General features: G+C 40.3%; 1 protein-coding gene across 6 annotated transcripts in view; it reads right to left on the minus strand.

Moving 5' to 3' along the window:
* mest (mesoderm specific transcript) overlaps positions 1-21,711 on the minus strand; it is an 80,878-nt gene that overhangs the window by 50,455 nt on the left and 8,712 nt on the right. For 3 of the 6 annotated variants that reach the window (XM_087999400.1, XM_087999398.1, XM_087999399.1), the window contains exons 2-11: positions 19,576-19,811; positions 18,446-18,525; positions 15,951-16,028; positions 15,348-15,484; positions 13,767-13,825; positions 13,626-13,666; positions 11,935-12,005; positions 10,438-10,539; positions 7,612-7,688; positions 107-151 (exon numbers count right to left, since the gene is read on the minus strand). In XM_087999400.1, coding sequence (XP_087855526.1) covers positions 107-151; positions 7,612-7,688; positions 10,438-10,539; positions 11,935-12,005; positions 13,626-13,666; positions 13,767-13,825; positions 15,348-15,484; positions 15,951-16,028; positions 18,446-18,525; positions 19,576-19,729 — 844 coding nt within the window. In that variant the 5' untranslated portion in view covers positions 19,730-19,811. Of the gene's footprint in view, positions 1-106; positions 152-7,611; positions 7,689-10,437; positions 10,540-11,934; positions 12,006-13,625; positions 13,667-13,766; positions 13,826-15,347; positions 15,485-15,950; positions 16,029-18,445; positions 18,526-19,575; positions 19,812-21,711 lie in introns of those variants that run through there. The other 3 variants (XM_087999397.1, XM_043714024.2, XM_087999401.1) reach the window with 2 other exon arrangements.

Raw genomic sequence — 21,711 nt, forward strand, 5'->3', positions numbered from 1 at the left:
TAATTCAAACTAAACTAGTGCCAGCTGCTTGCACTTGGCACACATCCCTCCAAACATTTCTTTTTCACATACTTATCTAAAAGTCATTTAAATATTATAACTGTACCTGCAGCAACCACTTCCTCAGGAAGTTCATTCCACAAACCATTCTCTGTGGGGGGAAAAAAAAGCCCTAATTTTTTAAAAAATCCTTCTCCTCTCATCTTAAAAATATGCCCCCTGGGCTTGAAAACCCCTAGAGGGGAAAAAAACAACACTTGCCATTCACCTTATCTAACCCTCTCATTATTTTATAAACCTCAATAAGGTCATTTCTCAAAGTCCTAAACTCCAGTGAAAAAAGTCCCAGCTTCTCTTTATAACTGAAACACTCCATTCCCAGCAACATCCTGATAAATCTCTTCTAAACCCTCTCCTGCTCAATAAAATCTCTCCAATAACAGGGAGACCAGAACTGGACAGAATACTCCTGGTCAGGCCTTTCCAATGTTCTGTACAACCTCACATCCCCAACATCCCAACTCCTTTATTCAAATGTCTGAGCAATGAAAGCAAGTGTGCTAAACACATTAACCACCCTATCTATATGTAATGCAAACTTCAAAAAGTTATGCACCTGAACTCCCAGGTCTCTGTTCCTCAACACTACCCAAGGCCCAACTTTTAATTGTATAAATCTTGCCTTGTATTTTTACCAAAATACCTTGTGTTGGGTAGCATATTAGCACAGACAAAGTTGAGTTAGAATGGTAACCTGTAATATAGTTGGTAAATTTGCGGATTACACCAAAACCTCAGAGTACAATAGGACCTTAATCAGATGAGCCAATGGGCCAACGAGTGGCAGATGGAGTTTAATTTCGATAAATGTGAGGTGCTGCATTTTGGAAAAGCAAATCAGGGCAGGACTTGTACATTTAATGGTAAGGTCCTTGAGAGTGTTGCTGAACAAAGAGTTTTGGGTACAGGTTCATAGTTCCTCGAAAGTAGAGTCTCAGGTACAAAATTAAAAATCACACAACACCAGGTTATAGTCCAACAGGTTTAATTGGAAGCACACTAGCTTTCGGAGTATCGCTCCTTCATCAGATGATAGTGGAGGACTCAATCCTAACACACAGAATTTATAGCAAAAACTTAGTGTGATGTAACTGAAATTATACATTGAAAAATTGATTGTCTGTTGAGTCTTTCATCTGTTTGAATACCATGATAGTTTCACTTCTTTCATGTGTAAATCACAAAACCTTTTTTTATAAAAAAGTTGCATTCTCAGGTTAGCTATTAACAATAGGTGATAGCTAGACTATGTTGACGGTGTAAAAACAATGACTGCAGATGCTGGAAACCAGATTCTGGATCAGTGGTGCTGGAAGAGCACAGCAATTCAGACAGCATATGTTGACGGGTGTTAGCTCCCTGTGTTTTCTGTCTATGCCATGATGTTTAGATTGATTCTAATCTAAAAAGTGAGATAACAGAGTTTTAAATGAATTCATGCAGTTTTTGAGCAAAGTACAAAGTACAAATTCACCCCACAAAATATGTGTGTGCTTTATCGGTCTGTGTGTGGGTGTGTGCCTGGGTTGGGGATTGAGAGTGTGAGAAAGTGCATGTGTGTGTGTAGTGAGTGTAGAGTGTCTTAAGTCTGTGAGGGGTGCATGTGAGTGTGTGTGTGTGTGTGTGTGTGTGTGTGTATATATATATATATATATAAATAAAGTGCAATGGTGGTCACCTGTAATGTGACATGAACCCAAGGTCCCGGTTGAGGCCCTCCCTATGGGTATCGAAATTAGCTATCAGCCTCTGCCGAGCAATAATTCATGTAAAACTCTGTTATCTCACTTTTTAGATTAGAATCAATCTAAACATCATGGCATAGACAGAGAACACAGGGGGCTAACACCTTCAACATATTGTCTAGCTATCACCCATTGTTAACAGCTAACCTGAGAATGCAACTTTTTAAAATAAAGATTTTGTGATTTACACATGAAAGAAGTGAAACTATTATTCAAACAGATGAAAGACTCAACAGACAATCAATTTTTCAATGTATAATTTCAGTTATATCACACTATGTTTTTGCTAAAAATTCTGTGTGTTAGGATTGAGTCCTCCACTATCATCTGATGAAGGAGCGATGCTCTGAAAGCTCGTGTGCTTCCAATTAAACCTGTTGGATTATAACCTGGTGTTGTGTGATTTTTAACTTTGTACACCCCAGTCCAACACTGGCATCTCCAAATCATGAGTCACAGGTAGATAGGATTGTGAAGAAGGCATTTAGTATGTTTTCCTTTATTGGTCAGAGTGTGGAGAAAGTGAGGTCTGCAGATGCTGGAGATCAGAGCTGAAAATGTGTTGCTGGAAAAGCGCAGCAGGTCAGGCAGCATCCAGGGAACAGGAGAATCGACGTTTCGGGCATAAGTCCTTCTTATCCTGAAGAAGGGCTTATGCCCGAAACGTCGATTCTCCTGTTCCCTGGATGCTGCCTGACCTGCTGCGCTTTTCCAGCAACACATTTTCTGGTCAAAGTGTGGAGTTGGGAGGTCATGTTGCATTTGTACAGGTTTTTGGAATATTGTGTGCATTCTGCTCTCCCTCCTCTTGGAAGGATATTGTGAAACTTGAAAGGGTTCGGAAAAGATTAACAAGGATGTTGCCAGGTATGAAGGGTGAGCTTGTAAGGTAAATCCCCAACAGATACCCTGGACTAAAACTCTCTGAACATGTGTTTGTGAAATTCACATTTGAATTAAGAGTCACTGAGCTCTCTGGCTGAGACAAACTAGACAATATGCAAGCATAGGGGCAGCTATCTGGAACAGGAGTTTGGCTTGTAAAGCTAAAAGAGATTCCTTTTTTCCTGAGATTCTTACACATATGATGCAACTGCAATATGTGAAATTTTGTGAACAACAACAACATTTTATTAAGCACAGTACAGTACAAGCTTTGGAGAAACTCTGAACACTTCGCCTTGCTTGTGAAGCGTGTCCAGGGAAGCTCTCTGAACAAAGGAAACAGTCATTCCTTTATATCTTTACATCACAGTCAATAATGCTCACAAGACAAACCCCCAATCACTCCCTCACAGTCACATGCCACTCACGACACAATGCAGTGACCACATCACCTCCAGAAACAATGTAATGCAAATCATCCCTTAATGGCCAGTTCTGGTGTGATTATATTTTTTTTTAACTACAGGAAGTGGTCAGAATTCCAACTATAATGTTCTTATTGATTTCTGAATAAGAGATGACAGCAATGTAAATGGTTCTGAATGACAAGGAAATGGCCTTGTAAATGGCTCTGAATAATAGGAGATGATAATGTCAGTTTCTTACAATCTGTAAATCAAAGGCATCCCACCCTAGCCTCGGGACATCCAATTTCCTGCAGGTCAGCACAGCAAGTTAACTTGTTAATATCACAGAGGACTGCCACAAATGCCTCAGCTAAAGGACAATGAACACCAGCTTGCAGAGCAAACAACCGCAACATTCTGGACCCTACAAAATTAGAAAACTATTTGACTTTTAATTATTTGCTCGGATACAGAGATACTGTTAAAAATCACATGACACCAGGTTATAGTCCCAACAGGTTTATTTGGAAGTACGAGCTTTTGGAGTGCTTTCGTCAGGTGGAGTAGGATCACAGAACACAAAATTTATAGCAAAAGATCATAGTGTCATACACTGGTGCAATATATTGAACAAACCTAGATTGCTATTAAGTCTTTTAGAATGTGTTGCAGGTTTCAATTCATTAATATGTAAATCCCAGAACTTCTTTCAAGTCACACGTTTAATTCATTGTCTTAGCTGAGATGTCACTTCTTTAATAAAACCTTAAGTTATCTCGGGAATGTGGCTCGAAAGAAGTTCTGGGATTTACACATTAATGAATCGAAACCTGCAGCCTGTTCCAAAAGACTTAACAGCAATGTAGATTTGTTCAATATATTGCACTGGTGTATGACACTAGATCTTCTGCTATAAATTGCGCCCTTTGATCCTATTCCACTAGTTACCTGATGAAGGAGCAGCGGTCCGAAAGCTTGTACTTCCAAATAAACTGTTGGACTCTAACCTGGTGTTGTGTGATTTTTAACTTTGTCCAGCACAGTTCAACATCAGCATCTCCACATCATGGCAGAGATACTGAACATTCCACACCACTGTACAACATGCGAACCTGTTTACCCTGAACAGGCTTTCACACTTTCAGCAATACCTTAACCTACACCCATCTAAGACAAATAATGGACATTCAAAACAATCAGAAACCCATTCACTTTAATTAGAAAACCATTCACACCTCATCTAATACTCAAGGTGGTCATTCAGCCCCAAGAGGAGGAACAATGATCAAATCCAGACTTGGCAAAAAGATAAGTGAAACTGACAAATCAGTATAACTAGGGAACCCTGATCTCTGGGGTTTGTTCAGCAAGAGGTGCAGGCAGTATCCAGAGAATCAGCCACAGCCTCACAATCTTCTCATCCACGAGCCTACACATGTTGACGAGAATGGACTTGAGAGCCAAGAGAATGACTGGGGCAGGGGCAGGGCCAGTGACATCCTGCACTGTCCAAGCCAACGGAAACCACTTTGGGGGTGAGCATAACGTCATCGAGAACACTCTGTCCCAGCTCAGTAAGATAAGGTAGGAAGTTTGGGCTTCAGGGCCGATGGTGCAGGGCATTCCCCAGGAAAGGGAAACAGGACAGGACCTGGGATTCACGTTTTCTCTCTCTTTTACCATGGTTACTCAATAATTAACAGCTGTCTGTAATTCAAAGCCAGATTCTGGATTAGTGGTGCTGGAAGAGCACAGCAGTTCAGGCAGCATCCAAGGAGCTTCGAATTCGACGTTTCGGGCAAAAGCCCTTCATCAGGAATAAAGGCAGTGAGCCTGAAGCGTGGAGAGATAAGCTAGAGGAGAGTGGGGGTGGGGAGAAAGTAGCATAGAGTACAATGGGTGAGTGGGGGAGGGGATGAAGGTGATAGGTCAGGGAGGAGAGGGTGGAGTGATAGGTGGAAAAGGAGATAGGAGGTAGGACAAGTCATGGGGACAGTGCTGAGCTGGAAGTTTAGAACTAGGGTGAGGTGGGGTAAGGGGAAATGAGGAAACTGTTGAAGTCCACATTGATGCCCTGGGGTTGAAGTGTTCCGAGGCGGAAGATGAGGCGTTCTTCCTCCAGGCGTCTGGTGGTGAGGGAGCGGCGGTGAAGGAGGCCCAGGACCTCCATGTCCTCGGCAGAGTGGGAGGGGGAGTTGAAATGTTGGGCCACAGGGCGGTGTGGTTGATTGGTGCGGGTGTCCCGGAGATGTTCCTTAAAGCGCTCTGTTAGGAGGCGCCCAGTCTCCCCAATGCAGAGGAGACCGCATCGGGAGCAACGGATACAATAAATGATATTAGTGGACATGCAAGTAAAACTTTGATGGATGTGGAAGGCTCCTTTAGGGCCTTGGATAGAGGTGAGGGAGGAGGTGTGGGCGCAAGTTTTACAGTTCCTGCGGTGGCAGAGGAAAGTGCCAGATGGGAGGGTGGGTTGTAGGGGGGCATGGACCTGACCAGGTAGTCACGGAGGGAACGGTCTTTGCGGAAGGCGGAAAGGGGTGGGGAGGGAAATATATCCCTGGTGGTGGGGTCTGTTTGGAGGTGGTGGAAATGTCGGCGGATGATTTGGTTTATGCGAAGGTTGGTAGGGTGGAAGGTGAGCACCAGGGGCGTTCTGTCCTTGTTACGATTGGAGGGGTGGGGCTGCAACAATTAACTGGGGTGGTAATAGCGGTCAGTCAAGTCTCATTTCACTTGAAGCATAGGATTTTTTTTCCTAAATACTCATTTCCTTATCAGAGATTTTATATATGCACTTAATTTCGCTTGTTTTAATAAAATCAGAGTTTCCTTTGCTTCTGAAGCATCTGCCTTCTGTCTTTTCTTTTCACCATACCTCATCTCACTACATAAGTCCAGAACTAGAGGGCACAGGTTTAGGATGAAAGGGGAAAGATTTAAAAGGGACCTAAGGGGCAACTTTTTCACACAAAGGGTGATACATGTTTAGAATGAGCTGCCAGAGGAAGAGATGGAGGTTGGTACAATTACAACATTTAAAAGGCATCAGGATGGGATTTAGAGGAATATGGGCCAAGTGCTGGCAAATGGGACTAGATTAATTTAAGATATCTGGTCAGCATGGACAAGTTGGACCGAAGAGTCTGTCTCCATCTGTACATCTCTATGACTCTATAACTAGTACAGTGGCACAGGGATCAGTACTGAGGTCACATTTTTACAATGTATATTTATATTAATTACTTAGATTAGGTAAGTGAATGTACAAAACCCAAGTTTGGGGATGACAAAAATAAATGGGAAAGCAAGTGATGAAGATGACAATGAGGGGTAGACACGTTAAGAGGGTGGGCAAAAACTTGGCAGATGGCAATATAATGTGAGAAAATTTGAGTGTATGCACAATGGCAGGAAGAACAGAGAAGCTAAATATTAATTAGAGAAAGACTGCAGAAAACAGCAGCACAGGAGGATTCGGGAGACTTTGTACATGAATCACAAAACGCTAGCATTCAAGTTCAGCAGGCAATAGGGAATGCAAATAAAAATGTTTGATTTTATTTCCAAGTGAATGACATTAAAGTAGTCTTGATAAAACTATACAAAGCATTAGTCAACCACACCTGAAATACTGTGAATAATTTTGATCCCCTTCATCTCTGTAAAGACAAATTGGCACTGCAGGTAGTCGAGAGAAGGTTCACTGGGTTGATCCTGGATAAGGAGGAATTTTCCTTGAAGGGGAGGTTTAGTAGGTTGGGCCAGAACTCATTGAAGTTTAGAAGAATAAAGGGCAGCTTTATTGAAACATATAAGATTCTTAAAGGGACTTCCCAGAGGAGGATGTGGAGTTTGTTTCCTCATGTGGGAGAGCCTCGGACTAAAGGCCATAATCTCAGTTAAATCAGATGACAAAGACTTTATTTCATTCAGAAAGTAATAAATTGGGGGAATTCTTTACCAAAAAAGCTGTCAAGGTTGAGTCATTAAGAATGTTGAAGGCTCTGATAAATATTTTTGAGCAGTCATGGAATAAGGGTTATAGGGAAAAAGCAAAGTAGATGATCATCAGGTTAGCCATAATCTCACTGAATGGCAGAGCATACTCAAAGGGCCAAAGGTTGTTCTACTTCTGCCCCAATGTTTTTTAATCTAAATCGGAGACCCAGCAACAATAACCTTAGTGAGTCACTAAAGTACACTCTGGAGCAGAGCCTCCGGATGATTTGTACATTTCTCCTTAGCCCAAGGTACAGAGATCAATATGAACTTTACCACTGCTGAAACAGAGACTAATTAAAGCAGCACAGAGTCCAATCAAACCCAAGATATCCCTGGTCTGTGTACTTCAAAAGCGCATAGTTCATTAACCCATAGACTTCTAACAACACAAGGAATATACTGCCAAAAGAAAGGGATTGTTTTACCAATGACAATTTTATTGTAAACAGCTTGTGCATGAGAGTAATTTCTTTTTTCTGTTAATATAAAGCACAATTTGTTGTACATACGTGGAACAGAAGTCGAAGTCAGGGCTTTTACCCATCGATCCCTGTACTTCCACCTTTGATTAATAAACTGCAAAATACTAAAAAAGAATGAAACTGTAGGATGTTAGACTGACAGATCTAAGAGCTGGGTCTTTATGACCATGAAATATACATTTATTAATGGACTCACCATCTACATAGGCACAAGGTAAGTTTGCATATCACCTTCAGTATGTCACTGGAACAGGAAGTTGCTTTGTGACCATCTACACATTATTACTGATCCTCTTCCAGTCTTCAATCTTCCTCTGCTACTTTCATTTTCTAATTGTCCCTTCTTGACCTTTTCTCATTTGTTACTCTACATTCTCCTACTCTACTGAAACTTCCTGCTATGTCACCCACAGTACACAGTGCTGCCTTGTGTTTCATCATTTTAAAATTAGGCACTTCGACATTAGGTATCTGACCCTAAATGTCATTTATCTTATCCTCTTATCTAAACAATATCAGCATTTCAATTGCATTTCCTATTTTCCAGAATTTAACACATTAAATGGATATAGAGAAAATAATTCCTTGCTGAGGCATCTGTGCCAAAAGGACAGTAGCAGTAGGCTAGTTGATTTGGACATTCTACGTTACCCATTTATTCCTTAGCTGCAGTTATCTAAAAGTCAAGGGCAAGAAAACCTACTCCAAAGTTCAAAATTATTCCAGCAGAATATTTGTCTGAATTACTTGTTTATCTCCTTTATAAGGAACACTAACTCTTTTATTCCAACTTGAATTGTGGTGGTGCTAGGGTGGGAAAATGATAAAATCTCTATTGGTATCACCATCCATTCTCAGCAAGTACTGGCTCCCTTTTAAAGTTTTATCCTGAATCTTTGGAAGTCTGATTATTTTTGACTTAGTCATATACATTAGTTAGCCTATAATATCTTAAATATACTTGCAATTTCTTGTGCTTGAAAACAATGGATTTTGCATTGGATTTGAATGAAGCAATGCAAATTACATAATTCGGAAATGTATCACCAAAATATGACTGCTCAAATCAATTAAACATTGAATTAAAATGTATTAAAAATCATAAATAGCAAAGCTTTCTCTCCAACCTTCTACAGGCAGTGTAAAACCTTTTGTACTGTGAACTTTATCAACACAACTCCTCCACTGGGAGAAGGTTTTGTAATAACTTGCATCGATGCTCCACTCAAAGTTAAGTCAATACTGCACAGCCCTGACCCAGCAGGTTGACACGTTTGCAAGGTTCCAGCAGCTCAAGGAGAAAGGATATTTGCCTGCATCAATGGATTATCTGTACTTAACCTAGTAAGCCTCAATCCAGTTCCTAATTAGATACTCAGCTTAATGTTTTTATAGGTATTTATTCACACAGCAATCCTGCTACAAATGGGACACATTCTCACTTAAGCAGAATTCTGCACAAATTCTCCAAAGAAATACCCCCGGATGTGAAAAAGGCTTTGAGGTCCTTACCTCTGCAACCCAGTGCAAGGCCTAAAGAATCATAATGCATATCAAGTAAAAGCAGATGTTAAAAACATTGTAGTAGCTTTTTTAAACTGCCAGCAACATTAAGACCAATTGACTGTGTGTAAACTGATAACTTGGAAATGTAACTAGCCCAGTCCACACTTAGTTAGAAGTTCAACAAAACACAGAACCTGCTGAACTGAAAGTTTTGATTTAGTCAATTATCAGAAGAAGCTTTGTACTAAGACTTTAATTGCTCTGACATTTTCTGATATTTAAAACCTATCAGGTGTTCAACTCCATTAGCAAGCATATGCTACTTCTACTGGGCCATGACCTATTCAGTTGGACATTTAGAAAATTTATTTCGTTACTGCAGCTAATAATTTGGTTGTCCTCTGAATAAAAAAAACTTGAAACATTATTGCTATTCTAACACATCATTCCTCATAAGCTTGAAACTGTTAAATACCTTACAGTCATTCATTCATCCAATTTTTACCATCTTCAAGCTTGTAAAAGTATAATTACAGGTGTAACTTCACCTCTGTATTTCCCTCCAAGCAGCACATGTTCCTGACTAGGAACTAACCACCATTCTTCCCTATTGCAGAATTAACATCATGGAACTCCCACAGATGGACTGCAGTGATTCAAGAAGACAGCTGAACAGCTAGGTCTTCTCATGAGCAATTAGGAATGGGTAGCAAATGTTGGCCTTACGAGCGAGGCTCAAATCCCATGAAACAATAAAAAAAACCATGGAATCATCCAACTTGATTTAACTCATCGCTTCTCCATATGAAAAATGTTGCAGAAAAGACCAAGACTCAGTTCATTACCTTAATATCTAAATGTTTAGGAGAGTAGATAGAAAGAATAGTAATCTTTCAGATGGTGTTTTTGCAACATAGCGCTAGTGAGAGGAAGGTTCTGCTGACCATTATCGATATGTAATATTGATATTAGAGAGAGACAAGTGGGAGGTTTCAAATTAGAGGGGGATTACACCTTGTATATAAAAGCAAAAATCAGCAGCCAGGATGTGCTCGGCACACATTATTTCCTCACAGATATATTCTCAATTGTTTACACAATTAATACTAAATTGGATGCGGTTTACATCCAACAACATTCCACAAGCTTTTACATTTAGCATCTGTGCAGCAAGTATTTGCCTGGTTACTGCAATTTTGAGAGACAGTGAAAGTGCCAATTTCGATGCAATAATAAATACAAAGAGGCACAACTGGGTGACCTAAAGTGAAACACGCGCAACATTATGTGCTGCTGCAAGCGGTGAACAAAAAATGCAAGGTGAAAGACTTTAGATTTTTCACCCACCTGTCCATCACCAGGTTCCCATCATTGACCCGGACCATGGTCCATATGTCCCAGTATTCTGCATTCGTTGGTTGTGTATGGGGTCCAAACACCGCACTGATCCTGGAAAAAGCCCAAATTATATATATTCTCTCAGGCAGCTTCTTCACACACAAAGTTCCATTTTTCATTAAAATAAAAATGAATAAATGCAGCTATAAAAGGCATGGATTATCATGATAAACCCAACTAGCTCACAAAAGTTCTTTAAGGACTAAACTCCAATCTCTCACCAACATAGCTCACCAACTTTCTAGTCATTTGAAATGACATTATTAAGACTAGGCAATAAATACCAGTCTACATCTTGGTGGTAGAGCAAACCTTGTATTAAACTGCTCCTATGGGACCGGGAGTATGCTAGTTGATCAAATATTCCAGGTAATTAAAAAGGTGCACATAATCAATGCAAAAACACAGACGAAGAAATAGAAACATAATGCAGCGGGTATAGATATTGTTATATTTTATTTACACCATAAATCACAAATAATAACGTAAATTTGCCTTAAATAAAAAAACTTACCAGTTGAATTAAAAAAAGTCACACAATACCAGGTTATAGTCCATAAGGTTAATTTGGAAGCACTAACGTTTGAAGTGCTGCTCCTTCATCAGGTGGCTGTCACCCAATGAAGGAGCGTTGCTCCAAAAGCTGGTGTTTCCAAATAAACCTGTTGGACTGTAACCTGGTGTTGTGTGATTTTTAACTTTGTACACCCCACATCAACACCGGCATCTCCAAATCATGATTATCAGTTGAGAGCCTTCTCACTCAAGACTCTCAACTATTCAGACATCACAGTACTTGAGGAGAAATTGATTCAACTGTTAATATTTTGTGGCCATTCAACTGAACAAATATTGACTGAGATAAATAATTTTTTAAAAAACGTAATCATTGGACAGAATAATACAATAAACTTCACAGTATTTGAGCCATATAATTTTTGCCAGTTTATCAAGAGACAGTCAAAACAAAGTTTCCTGGACTATGAGGGTCTTTGATAAGAGTGGTGAATGCTCAATGAATAATGCTCTGACACTGGAGATGTGAACCTGGAGTGTTTTTACCATCCGAAACTTAGCTGGTGATTAAAATTTACGAAAGAACTGGAGACATATCCTTCCAACAATTGAACCCAACTGGGATATGCTTGTAGTATGCTTTATTTAATTCACCAGGATGACAAAAATACGTCACACCAACATTCTTTGCACTAAGGTTTGTGAATTAAAAGATTGTACGATAATCCTATGGGAAGTATTATATCACAAACAGCAATTAAAAACTCTCACATCACTCAGAAGGTTCAAATCAGTCCTGCCTTGTTTGTGGAAGAAGTTGAAACTGTGTAGGTTGAGAATGGAACAAACACCTTGTCCAATTCTTGTTCAGAGAATTAGTTTATTTCTGTTGCACACTGGCTTTAATTCAGGTACCATTACAGAGCTTACCCTTTTGAAAAGAAGTAGTAGTTCATAAGTCTGGTAAAGATTGGTGAAAAGCATCCACTGTCCTTGAGCAGCTGTTAAGAAAATAATTATAAATTTAACTTAGAAATCCATCGCTCATACATTAATTCATGGCATGTAAACATTTTTGTATCTGCTCTGACACAGCTCCCTCATACTTCACTGGATATTGAAATGAAGCATGTATATAAAAAATTGGAAATCCTGTGCAGAGTTTGCACTTACTATCAATAAACCTCACCCCTGTTGTCAGAGTTCTTGTTACATTTTGTGTCAATATTTAATCATTGTAAACTGCTGTCCACATTTCTCCTTCAACTTTACACACCATTCAAAATGTTGTTTCAGATTCTGATCATCATTTGGCACTTTCGAATGAGTTTCTGAAGTCTGTCGCAATTTAGTCAACATTCCTTACTTACACAAACTAACCAGACAGTGAGAAACCATAGTACTTTAACTAGCTATAAATGAAAACAGCTGAAGTAGCTTTTCATTTTTTTCAAGTAACTTTTCACGTTTTCAAATAGCATTAGTGCATTAAGGAACAGCAATGGAATTTTGACGATCCATATTAACTCTTTATCATTCATGATGGTGTACCTCTATTATATCTTAGAAATAATTGAAAGTCCAGGTTAATAAAATAAGGATATAATGTTAATTTCCTTTCCGTTAGTAATACTAGTTATATAAAATTTCAGAGAAAGCCAGCCAAGGAGGAAGCCTTTATGTCTTGAACTAGATAAAACTCTCCAGTTTGGTGATTTACAAGATTCTAGGTACAATATGCACCTTTGTTAGATGCAGGGTAAAACAAAATAGGCCAAGTCTCCTAATTCTAATGAGCAGCTATTGATATGACAAGTACCAAAGCCAGAATCAGGTTTGGGTTTTCCTACTGACTTCCCCCAACCATGGGTAAATAATTTGTCAAGACCATCATTGCTACTGACAAAAGAAAGGATACTTCAGTGAGAAAATGAGCAATTGCAAAGTGCATTGAACTGTACCCCAGCAGGAATTGGTTACACTGGAGAAGAAGGGAGAAGAGTAAAGAATATGCAACTGAATTTAAAACATTGCTTAAATTTTGTAACTCCCAATTGAAAACATATGTAACACACAAAAAAATTAAACAACTATTCCCCTTAAGCTACAGATCAACTGCTCTTGATTTTCTTCACAATGAACAATACTGGGCCAACACCTCTTCACAGTCCTGGAAAGGTCTAAATACCCATTTGCAGTACGCCTTTACCACCATCCTAAGTGAACAGTCATAATTGCCAAATATTTCAAAGTCAATCCCACTCTCACATTCTGGAACCTTGTCCATTTCCTCTGCACTTTTACTGCCTACAATGTTTAGTACCACTGACAAGAAACTGGTGCTTTAAGCTCCAAGATAGAAGCAGATCAATGTAATGTGCTGCTATGTTCTCAATTAACTTAGCTTCGCTAGTTTGTATGAGCGTTCATGTTCTATATGAGCAGCTCCTGCTTTAGTTACTTCATCTCACCATATCAAAAGATTCTTCCCTTGCTCGCTGCTTCATGTACTTAGATACATTTAAAGAGAAGCTTCATATGATATTCAAGTCTTAATTGGAGCCCCACACTTAGTAAATTGAATTATTGCAGATTTTATTTAAAATAGATTATATACAGACCTTCTGTATAAATCTTGGGTGGTTTGTCTCTGGAAATATTCCTGAAATAATTACAAAGAATGAGGTAAGCTGTCATCCAGAGGAACTGGGAATAATATAAATGTGTTATTATTTTAACAAGATAGCCAAGTAGTGAAATACCTCCATTTGACAAGCACAGGCTATTAATCATCAGATGTCCAGGTTTACCATGTTCAAACCTAACATAGGAGAGATTACGCACAAAAATTTGAACCATGAAGCTTCCACATTGTAGACCCGACAGACATGAGTCCTATCACAGATCTCAATGTTAGACCAGACTAATGCCACAAGGTTCCCGCAGAACCAGTGTGACAGGATCACTTCAGCAATTCAGCAGTTATTCCTGCTCAGCAATAGTGATGTCCTATGCATTAGAATAGATAGCACAGTGTAGAATTATGCTCAGTAGCGCACGGAGTCCGTGGCTAGTACCAAACTATACAATCTCAGGATTAATCCATGATCTATACCACGTTGGCTGATTTCTATAACAAAGGGACCCCAGAAAAAAGACAGAATTCAGAAAAGTGCTCCACTCGAACACAATCCAATGACTTGCTGAACACCGGATAAAATCAAACAGATTGTGTTCTGTGTGGTTCCCTCCACAAGTGTGCAGCCAACCTGCAGAGGACAGCTAATAAAGCACTTGGTGGGAGGGTCTTGGGTGATGGAGGATGCTGGCACTGAACATTGAAGCAGAGAAGGTTGAAGGGATGCCTGATAGACGTGTATAAGATTGAGGAGCATGGACGGGGTGGATAGAAAGCACTGTGTGCCTTAGTTGAAGGTTAGTGTGGTGCTGGAAAAGCACAGCAGGTCAGACAGCATCCGAGGAGCAGGAAAATCGATATTCGGGCAAAAGCCCTGCTGACGAAGGGCTAATCTTGACTCAAATCCCAGCACCTACAGTACCCACTTTCACCTTAGTTGAAGGGATAAGAACAAGGAGACAGATTTTTAAAGTGAAAGGCAGGAGATTTAGAGGAGATCTGAAGAAAACTTTTCTCACCCAGAGGGTGGCATGGGTCTGGAGTACATAAGTGGCACAGTGGCTCAGTGGGTAGCACTGCTGTCTCACAGCACCAGGGACCCAGGTTCAATTCTAGCCTCAGGCAACCGCCTGAGTGGAGGATGCACATTCTCCCTGTATCTGCATGGATTTCCTCCGGGTGCTCCAGTTTCCTCCCACAATCCAAAGATAGGCAGGTTAGGTGAATTGGCCATGCTAAATTGTCCATAGTGTTCAGGGATGTGTAGCTTAGGGGAAGATGTAGAGTAATTGGGAATGGATTTGAGTGGAATACTCTTTGGAGGGTCAGTGTGGACTGGAGGGTCAAAAGGTCTGTTTCCACACTGTAGGGATTCTATGAATTCTATACACAGCATGGGAGGGGAGTTGAGGACATAACCTCACAACTTTTATAATGTACTTGGATGAACTTCTGAAGTCATACCATTCAAGGCTATGGGTCCAGTGCAGGAAGGTGAGAGTAGAATAGGGAGTAGCGTATTTTTGGCAATACAGACACAATGGGCCTCTTCTGTACTGTATGATTTTATGAGCATTACCTCACCAAGAATTCTGCATATACAGTTTTTGAAAAAATGCAGGTAAACAACATATTTAACATTGTTGTTCAGGAAGTAATTTTCCACTGCCCCCGTAAAATGCTATTTATTTTTTAAAGTGATAACCTGTACAGTAGCTCCAGTGCAACAGTGTCTCCATAATCATGGGCCAGAATGTTGATCTTCTGCTGAGAAAGGCCTAGCTCCATTATTAGCCCCTGGACAATATCTGCCTGCTCAAAGAAGGAGTATCTGTGCAGCCTCTAATGAAGAGAAAATGCATTGCCTTTAGCAATTAACCTTCCAGGTACAAAAGCACCCCCCAGCCCCAATTCATTGCAAAACAAACACATCTTATGACAATGCTTACAATTGCACAAACACTTCTTTACCTCCAGCCATTTTAAAAAGGCTCTCATAATGAACTATTTCTTTGATTGAAATGATTTGTTATATAGTTATATGTAGCAATGAGAAATATGATCCATGAATGAAAGGCAGACAGTTTTGCATTTAAGTGCTTTAGTATCAATGAGGCTAATTTGAAGTGTAGTCTTGGCTGTAATGCTGAAAATAAAGCAGAAACCCTCTCCTTACAAATTTATTACAAATTAAAATCCTACAGTTGACAACTATCCAACTACCTATATACTATGAATTACATCCAGTGCTCAAGGGGTTAAACCTTTCGTAAAGGAAATGGACGTTCCACAGCAATCAGATACTCACAGGTTTATCACTAAATCCAAAGCCAAGAAAATCTAATGCAATAACTCGATTAAACCTCCGAGTTAAACCTTCCCAGATCTGAAACAAAAGCATGTAACAGTCCTTTTAGTATTCTGTAACATTCTATACAGCAGTTAGATTGTCTAACAACAGAGTCACAGTGTCTGTACAGTTGTAAACAAAGTTGTACAGCATGGAAACAGACCCTTCGATCCAACTCGTCCATGCCGACCAGATATCCCAACTTAATCTAGTCCCATTTGTTTGGCCCATATCCCTCTAAACCCTTTCATATTAAAAGGCAATTGGATGGGTATTTGAAATGTTGTAATTGTACCAGTCTCGACCACTTCCTCTGGCAGCTCATTCCATACATCCACACCATCCTCTGTGTGAACAAGTTGCCCTTGAGGTCCCTTTTATATCTTTCCCCTCTCACTCTAAACCTATGCCCTCGAGTTCTGGATTTCCCCACTCCAGGAGAAAGACTGACTATTTATCCTATCCATGCCCCTCATGATTTTATAAACTTCTGAGGTCACCCCTCAGCCTCCGACGCTCCAGGGAAAACAGCCCCAGCCTATTCAGCCTCTCCCTATAGCTCAAATCCTCCAACCCTGGCAACATCCTTGTAAATCTTTTCTGAACCCTTTCAAGTTTCACAACATCCTTCTGATAGGAAGACCAGAATTGCACGCAATATTCCAAAAGTGGCCTAACCAACATCCTGTACAGCTGCAACATGATCTCCCAACTCCTCCACTCAATGCTCTGACCAATAAAAAAAGCATATCAAACACCTTCTTCACTATCCTATCTACCTACAACTCCACTTTCAAGGAGCTATGAACCTGCACTCCAAGGTGCCTTTGTTCAGCAACACTCCCTAGGACCTTACCATTAAGTGTATAAGTCCTGCTAAGATTTGCTTTCGCAAAATGCAGCACCTCATATTTATTTGGATTAAACTCCATCTGCCACTCCTCAGCTCATTGGTCCATCTGATCAAAATCCCATTGTAACCTGAAGTAACTTTTTTTTGCTGTCCACTACACCTCCAATTCTGGTGTCATCTACAAACTTACTAACTGCACCTATGTTCATATCCAAATCATTTATATAAATGACGAAAAGAAACAGACCCAGCACCAATCTTTGTGGCACTCCGCTGGTCACAGGCCTCCAGTCTGAAAACAACCCTCCACCATCCTCTGTCTTCTACCTGTGAACACATTCTGTATCCAAATGGCTAGTTCTCTCTGTATTCCATGAGATCTAACCTTGCTAACCAGTCTCCAATGGGGAACCTGGTCGAACGCCTTACTGAAGTCCATATAGATCACATTCACAGCTCTGCCCTCATCAATCCTCTTTGTTACTTCTTCAAAAAACTCAGTCAAGTTTGTGAGACATGATTTCCCACGCACAAAGCCATGTTGACTATCCCTAATCAATCCTTGCCTTCTCATATATGTGTAAATCGTGTCCCTCAGGATTCCCTCCAACAATTTGCCCACCAGTGACATCAGGCTCACAGATCTCTAGCTCCCTAGTTTGTCCTTAACACCTTTCTTAAATAACAGCGCCACTTTAGCCAACCTCCAGTCTTCTGGCACCTCACCTGTGACTACTGATGATACAAATATCTCAGCAAGGGACCCAGCAATCAATCACTTCCCTAGCTCCCCACAGAGTTCTAGGGTACACCTGATCAGGTCTTGGGGATTTATCCACCTTTATGCGTTTCAAGACTTTCAGCACTCCCTCCTCTGTAATATGGAAATTTTTCAAGATGTCACCATCTATTTTCCCACACTCTATATCTTCGATTAATGTTATCGGTGAATCTGCTCAAATAAAGAGATGTCTTTGATCATTCACTCTAGTTTATTTCAAAATTAAACAAACTTTTGATAGTAAAATAAGTAAAGTCACCATAGTCTTACCAGACCGTAGGGCTGCTCTGTCACTAGAGAGAGATGACTGGGGTGATTTAACCTGAGGATATCCCACACCTCAGGTGAGGGGAGAGGTTGAAAGGGAATGAGAGCTCATAGAATCCCTACAGTTCTTCTATTAACCTCAGCCGATGTAGGAAATGAACCCACACTGTGGCATCACCAGCGGTCCAGCCAACTGAGTTAACCAACCTCTTAAATTTGATAGTATTCTAGGTTAGAAAATTTCTAGGTACTGAGCGAAATCGGTTTCCAGTAGTAACCAGAAATAAAACACTCAGTCAATTTCACCCCTCTCAAGTGAAGGTGTAGAAGAACCAGCTAAGAATTCGATTAGATGAGATAGCAAAGCTCAGTGTTCAAAAATCTCAGATTTTAGATATTTTCACAATGGAAGTAGTTCATTCAAACTTTATTGCATTCAATCCAGTTCTACTGTATGTCAGTGCAATGTTTTACCCACAACTCAGGGGTTCACTCCTCAAAGTCACAGCACAGCCAGATCAAATCTTGGCATTCTTCTTCCCCAGTCCTTACCTTGTGCCAATCATAGCTCGATGTTGGGAAACCATGCAAAAGGATCACTATGTCGGAACTGCCAACAGCACCCAGTGAATCTGAAATTTGTACACAGCTCACATTAAAACAGCCTACAGAACATTGGGCAAATTTAGGCTAAAGATCCACCGGCACTAATTGTAGAAAAGAAGTCTGGGCTGGCATTCTTTCCTTTATTATCAAAAACAGCAGATTTATTCATTGCATTGTTTTTGTGAAATCTCCCTGTTCACAAATGGTTCCCCCATTTATCAGTTTAAATGTATTATGAGTCAAAGTAATTATATTGAACTCTTTGAAATAACTCAGTGATAAACTGTGTTGTATATTCAAGAACAGTTGCCATGTCACTACTCACTAGAATCCAGCTTTTTTTCCAACGATCACACTGTGAATCCAGATGGATGATAAAAGCTGCCCTAGATGAGGTTCTGAAGACACCTACATGCCATTATTACACCCTAGTGAAACGAGCTATTTGGACCAAGTTAGCCAAACATTAAGGCCTTCCAGACAATGTAGGCCTTGCTAAAGAGGCATTTCTACTGAATGAGGAACCTGATAATAGAAGTACAAAATTAGGGCAGATGGTCAAAGGATCCTCTTATGATAAATGGCACAACTTCAAATGTTACTACTAATGTACTTGCTTCATTGCCCACATCTTGCAACTTTGCATTTCTAACACACTGTCCTCAAAGTGCACCATTACCTTAACTAACTCAAGAGTATGCCTATTTCCAAAAGCCTGATAATGTTGAGATCAGTGCGTCTGTGCTTTCAATCGAGTTATCACAACTTTTCAGAAAAGGTGTATTTAGAAATGCAAGCTGAAAATGTGTTGCTGGAAAAGCGCAGCAGGTCAGGCAGCATCCAAGGAACAGGAGAATCGACGTTTCGGGCATAAACCCTTCTTCAGGAAACGCAAGCCAACATAAGAAAAATGTTTGTGTTCATCATATAAACAAAGTAATGAACATGTGCTTATAGCACAGTTACAGACTCACTAAAGACACATCACCGGAGCATTAAGTACAGAACCATATAATTCAGTAGCAGGAACCTGCCCTGCCATTTAATATTACCGTCATACCATTCCAAACTCTCACCTCTGTAAAATATGCGGTGGTCTTTGAAAGTAAAGAAGGCTCCAGCCATTCTCCATGTATAGAGAGACGGTGAGAGACTTGGGGGAGGAAGGTGAAGGTAGACTGCAATCAACGGTGCAGCAAGAAGTGCAACCTGAATCCACCATTCTTTCATCTTTAAAACAAAAACTACCACGCATGGATTCTTCAAAGAAAATCGAAATTCGATCCTGGCTCTTTCTTGGAAGTGGACTTCACTTTCAAATTAGACAGAGGTAAGAGAGAAATTAGTTATCACCAACACCCATAGGTTTATATCCAAACATACTGCAAGCTGTATAACCTCCAGGCTACTAAAAGCAGAACAGTCTTTCAATGTTATTTTAACATTATGGCTAATCTTTTAAACCAACACCCTTTGGGGTAAACATCTACAAAACTGTGTTAAACTATCATCCAGATCTAAACACTTGGCTCATAAAAAAATATAAAGAGAAGTTTCAATCCTGAAGCAATTTGCTTATAAAGGTAGACTGTTCAACCTCACAAATGGGCAAGGGCACCTCAGTAGTAAGCTCCAAAGTTTGATTCATGGCCTGTATTGAGCTGATTGACCTCCATCAAGACAGCACTTTCAACATTATAATTGGTCAAGGAATTTTTGCACGAGACAGAAAGATGGAAAGACACAGGAAAATCAAGGTCCTCTGCTGCTACACGTAATCCAGCGACTCTCTCTGTGATGAAGATATATTTTTAAAAATGCTCTATCCACACATGGCTTTTAAGTGGCTGTTGGTGACTCTCAGTTTTACAGGTCCTGGAAGCTTACACATTATGGACAAAGTACCACATGACAATTCTGACTACATTCTTGCTGTGTGTCGAACCTGAGAGAATGGGTGAGATTCTGAATGATTACTTTGCATCAGTGTTCACTGAGGAGAGGAACAGGATGAATCTTGAGATTAGAGATAGAAGTTTGATTAGTCTGGATCACGTTGACATAATTGGGAAGATGTGTGGGTAGGCTAGAGGTTATTAAGGTGGACAAATCCCTAGGTCAGGATGGGATCTATCCCAGGTTGCTGAGGGAGGCGAGAGAGGAAATAGCTGGGGCCCTGACAGATATCTTTATGGCATCCTTAAACCAGGTGCGGTGCCGGAGTACTGGAAGGTTGCTCACGTTGTCCCCCTGTACAAGAAGGATAGTAGGGATATTCCAGGTAACTACAGACCAGTGAACCTGACATCGGTGGTGGGAGGTTGCTGGAGAAGGTACTGAGGGATGGGATCTATTTATATTTAGTAAAGAATGGGCTTATCAGTGATAGGCAACATGGTTTTTTTGTGCGGGGGAGATCGTGCCTTACAACTTAATAGAGTTCTTTGAGGAAGTGACCAAGTTGATAGATGAAGGAAGGGCTGTTGACATCATATACATGGACTTTAGTAAGACATTTGATAAGGTTCCCCATGGTAGACTAATGGAGAAAGTGAAGTCACATGGTGTGCAGGGTGTTCTAGCTAGGTGGATAAAGAACTGGTTGAGCAACAGGAGACAGAGTAGTAGTAGTTGAAGGGAGTTTCTTGAAATGGAGAAAGGTGATCAGTGGTTTTCCACAGGGGTCAGTGTTGGGCCACTGTAATATACATAAATGATCTGGTAGAGGGAACTGTTGGTATGATCAGCAAGTTTGCAGATGACACAAAGATTGGTGGAGTAGCAGAAAGCATAAGGGACTGTCAGAGAATACAGGAGCAAATAGATAGACTGGACAGTTGGGCGGAAAAGTGGCAGATGGTTTTCAATCGAGACAAATGTGAGGTGATGCATTTAGGCAAGAATAATTCCAGAGCAAATTATACAATGAATGGAAGCGCCTTGGGAAAAGTTGATGGGCAGGGAGATCTGGGAGTGCAGGTCCATTATACCCTGAAGGTTGCTGCACAGGTGGATAGAGTGGTTAAGAAGGCATATAGTATGCTTGCCTTCATTGGACGGGGTATTGAGTATAAGAGCTGATAAGTCATGTTAAAATTGTACAAGACATTGGTTCAGCCACATTTAGAATACTGTGTATAGTTCTGGTTGTCATATTACCAAAAGGATGTGGACGCTTTGGAGAGGGTGCAGACAAGGCTTATGAGGATGTT

The sequence above is a fragment of the Chiloscyllium plagiosum genome, unplaced genomic scaffold, assembly GCF_037043375.1.
Source record: "Chiloscyllium plagiosum isolate Xiang-an unplaced genomic scaffold, Cpla_swu_hap1 HiC_scaffold_23, whole genome shotgun sequence".
In the NCBI taxonomy this organism is placed as follows: domain Eukaryota; kingdom Metazoa; phylum Chordata; class Chondrichthyes; order Orectolobiformes; family Hemiscylliidae; genus Chiloscyllium; species Chiloscyllium plagiosum.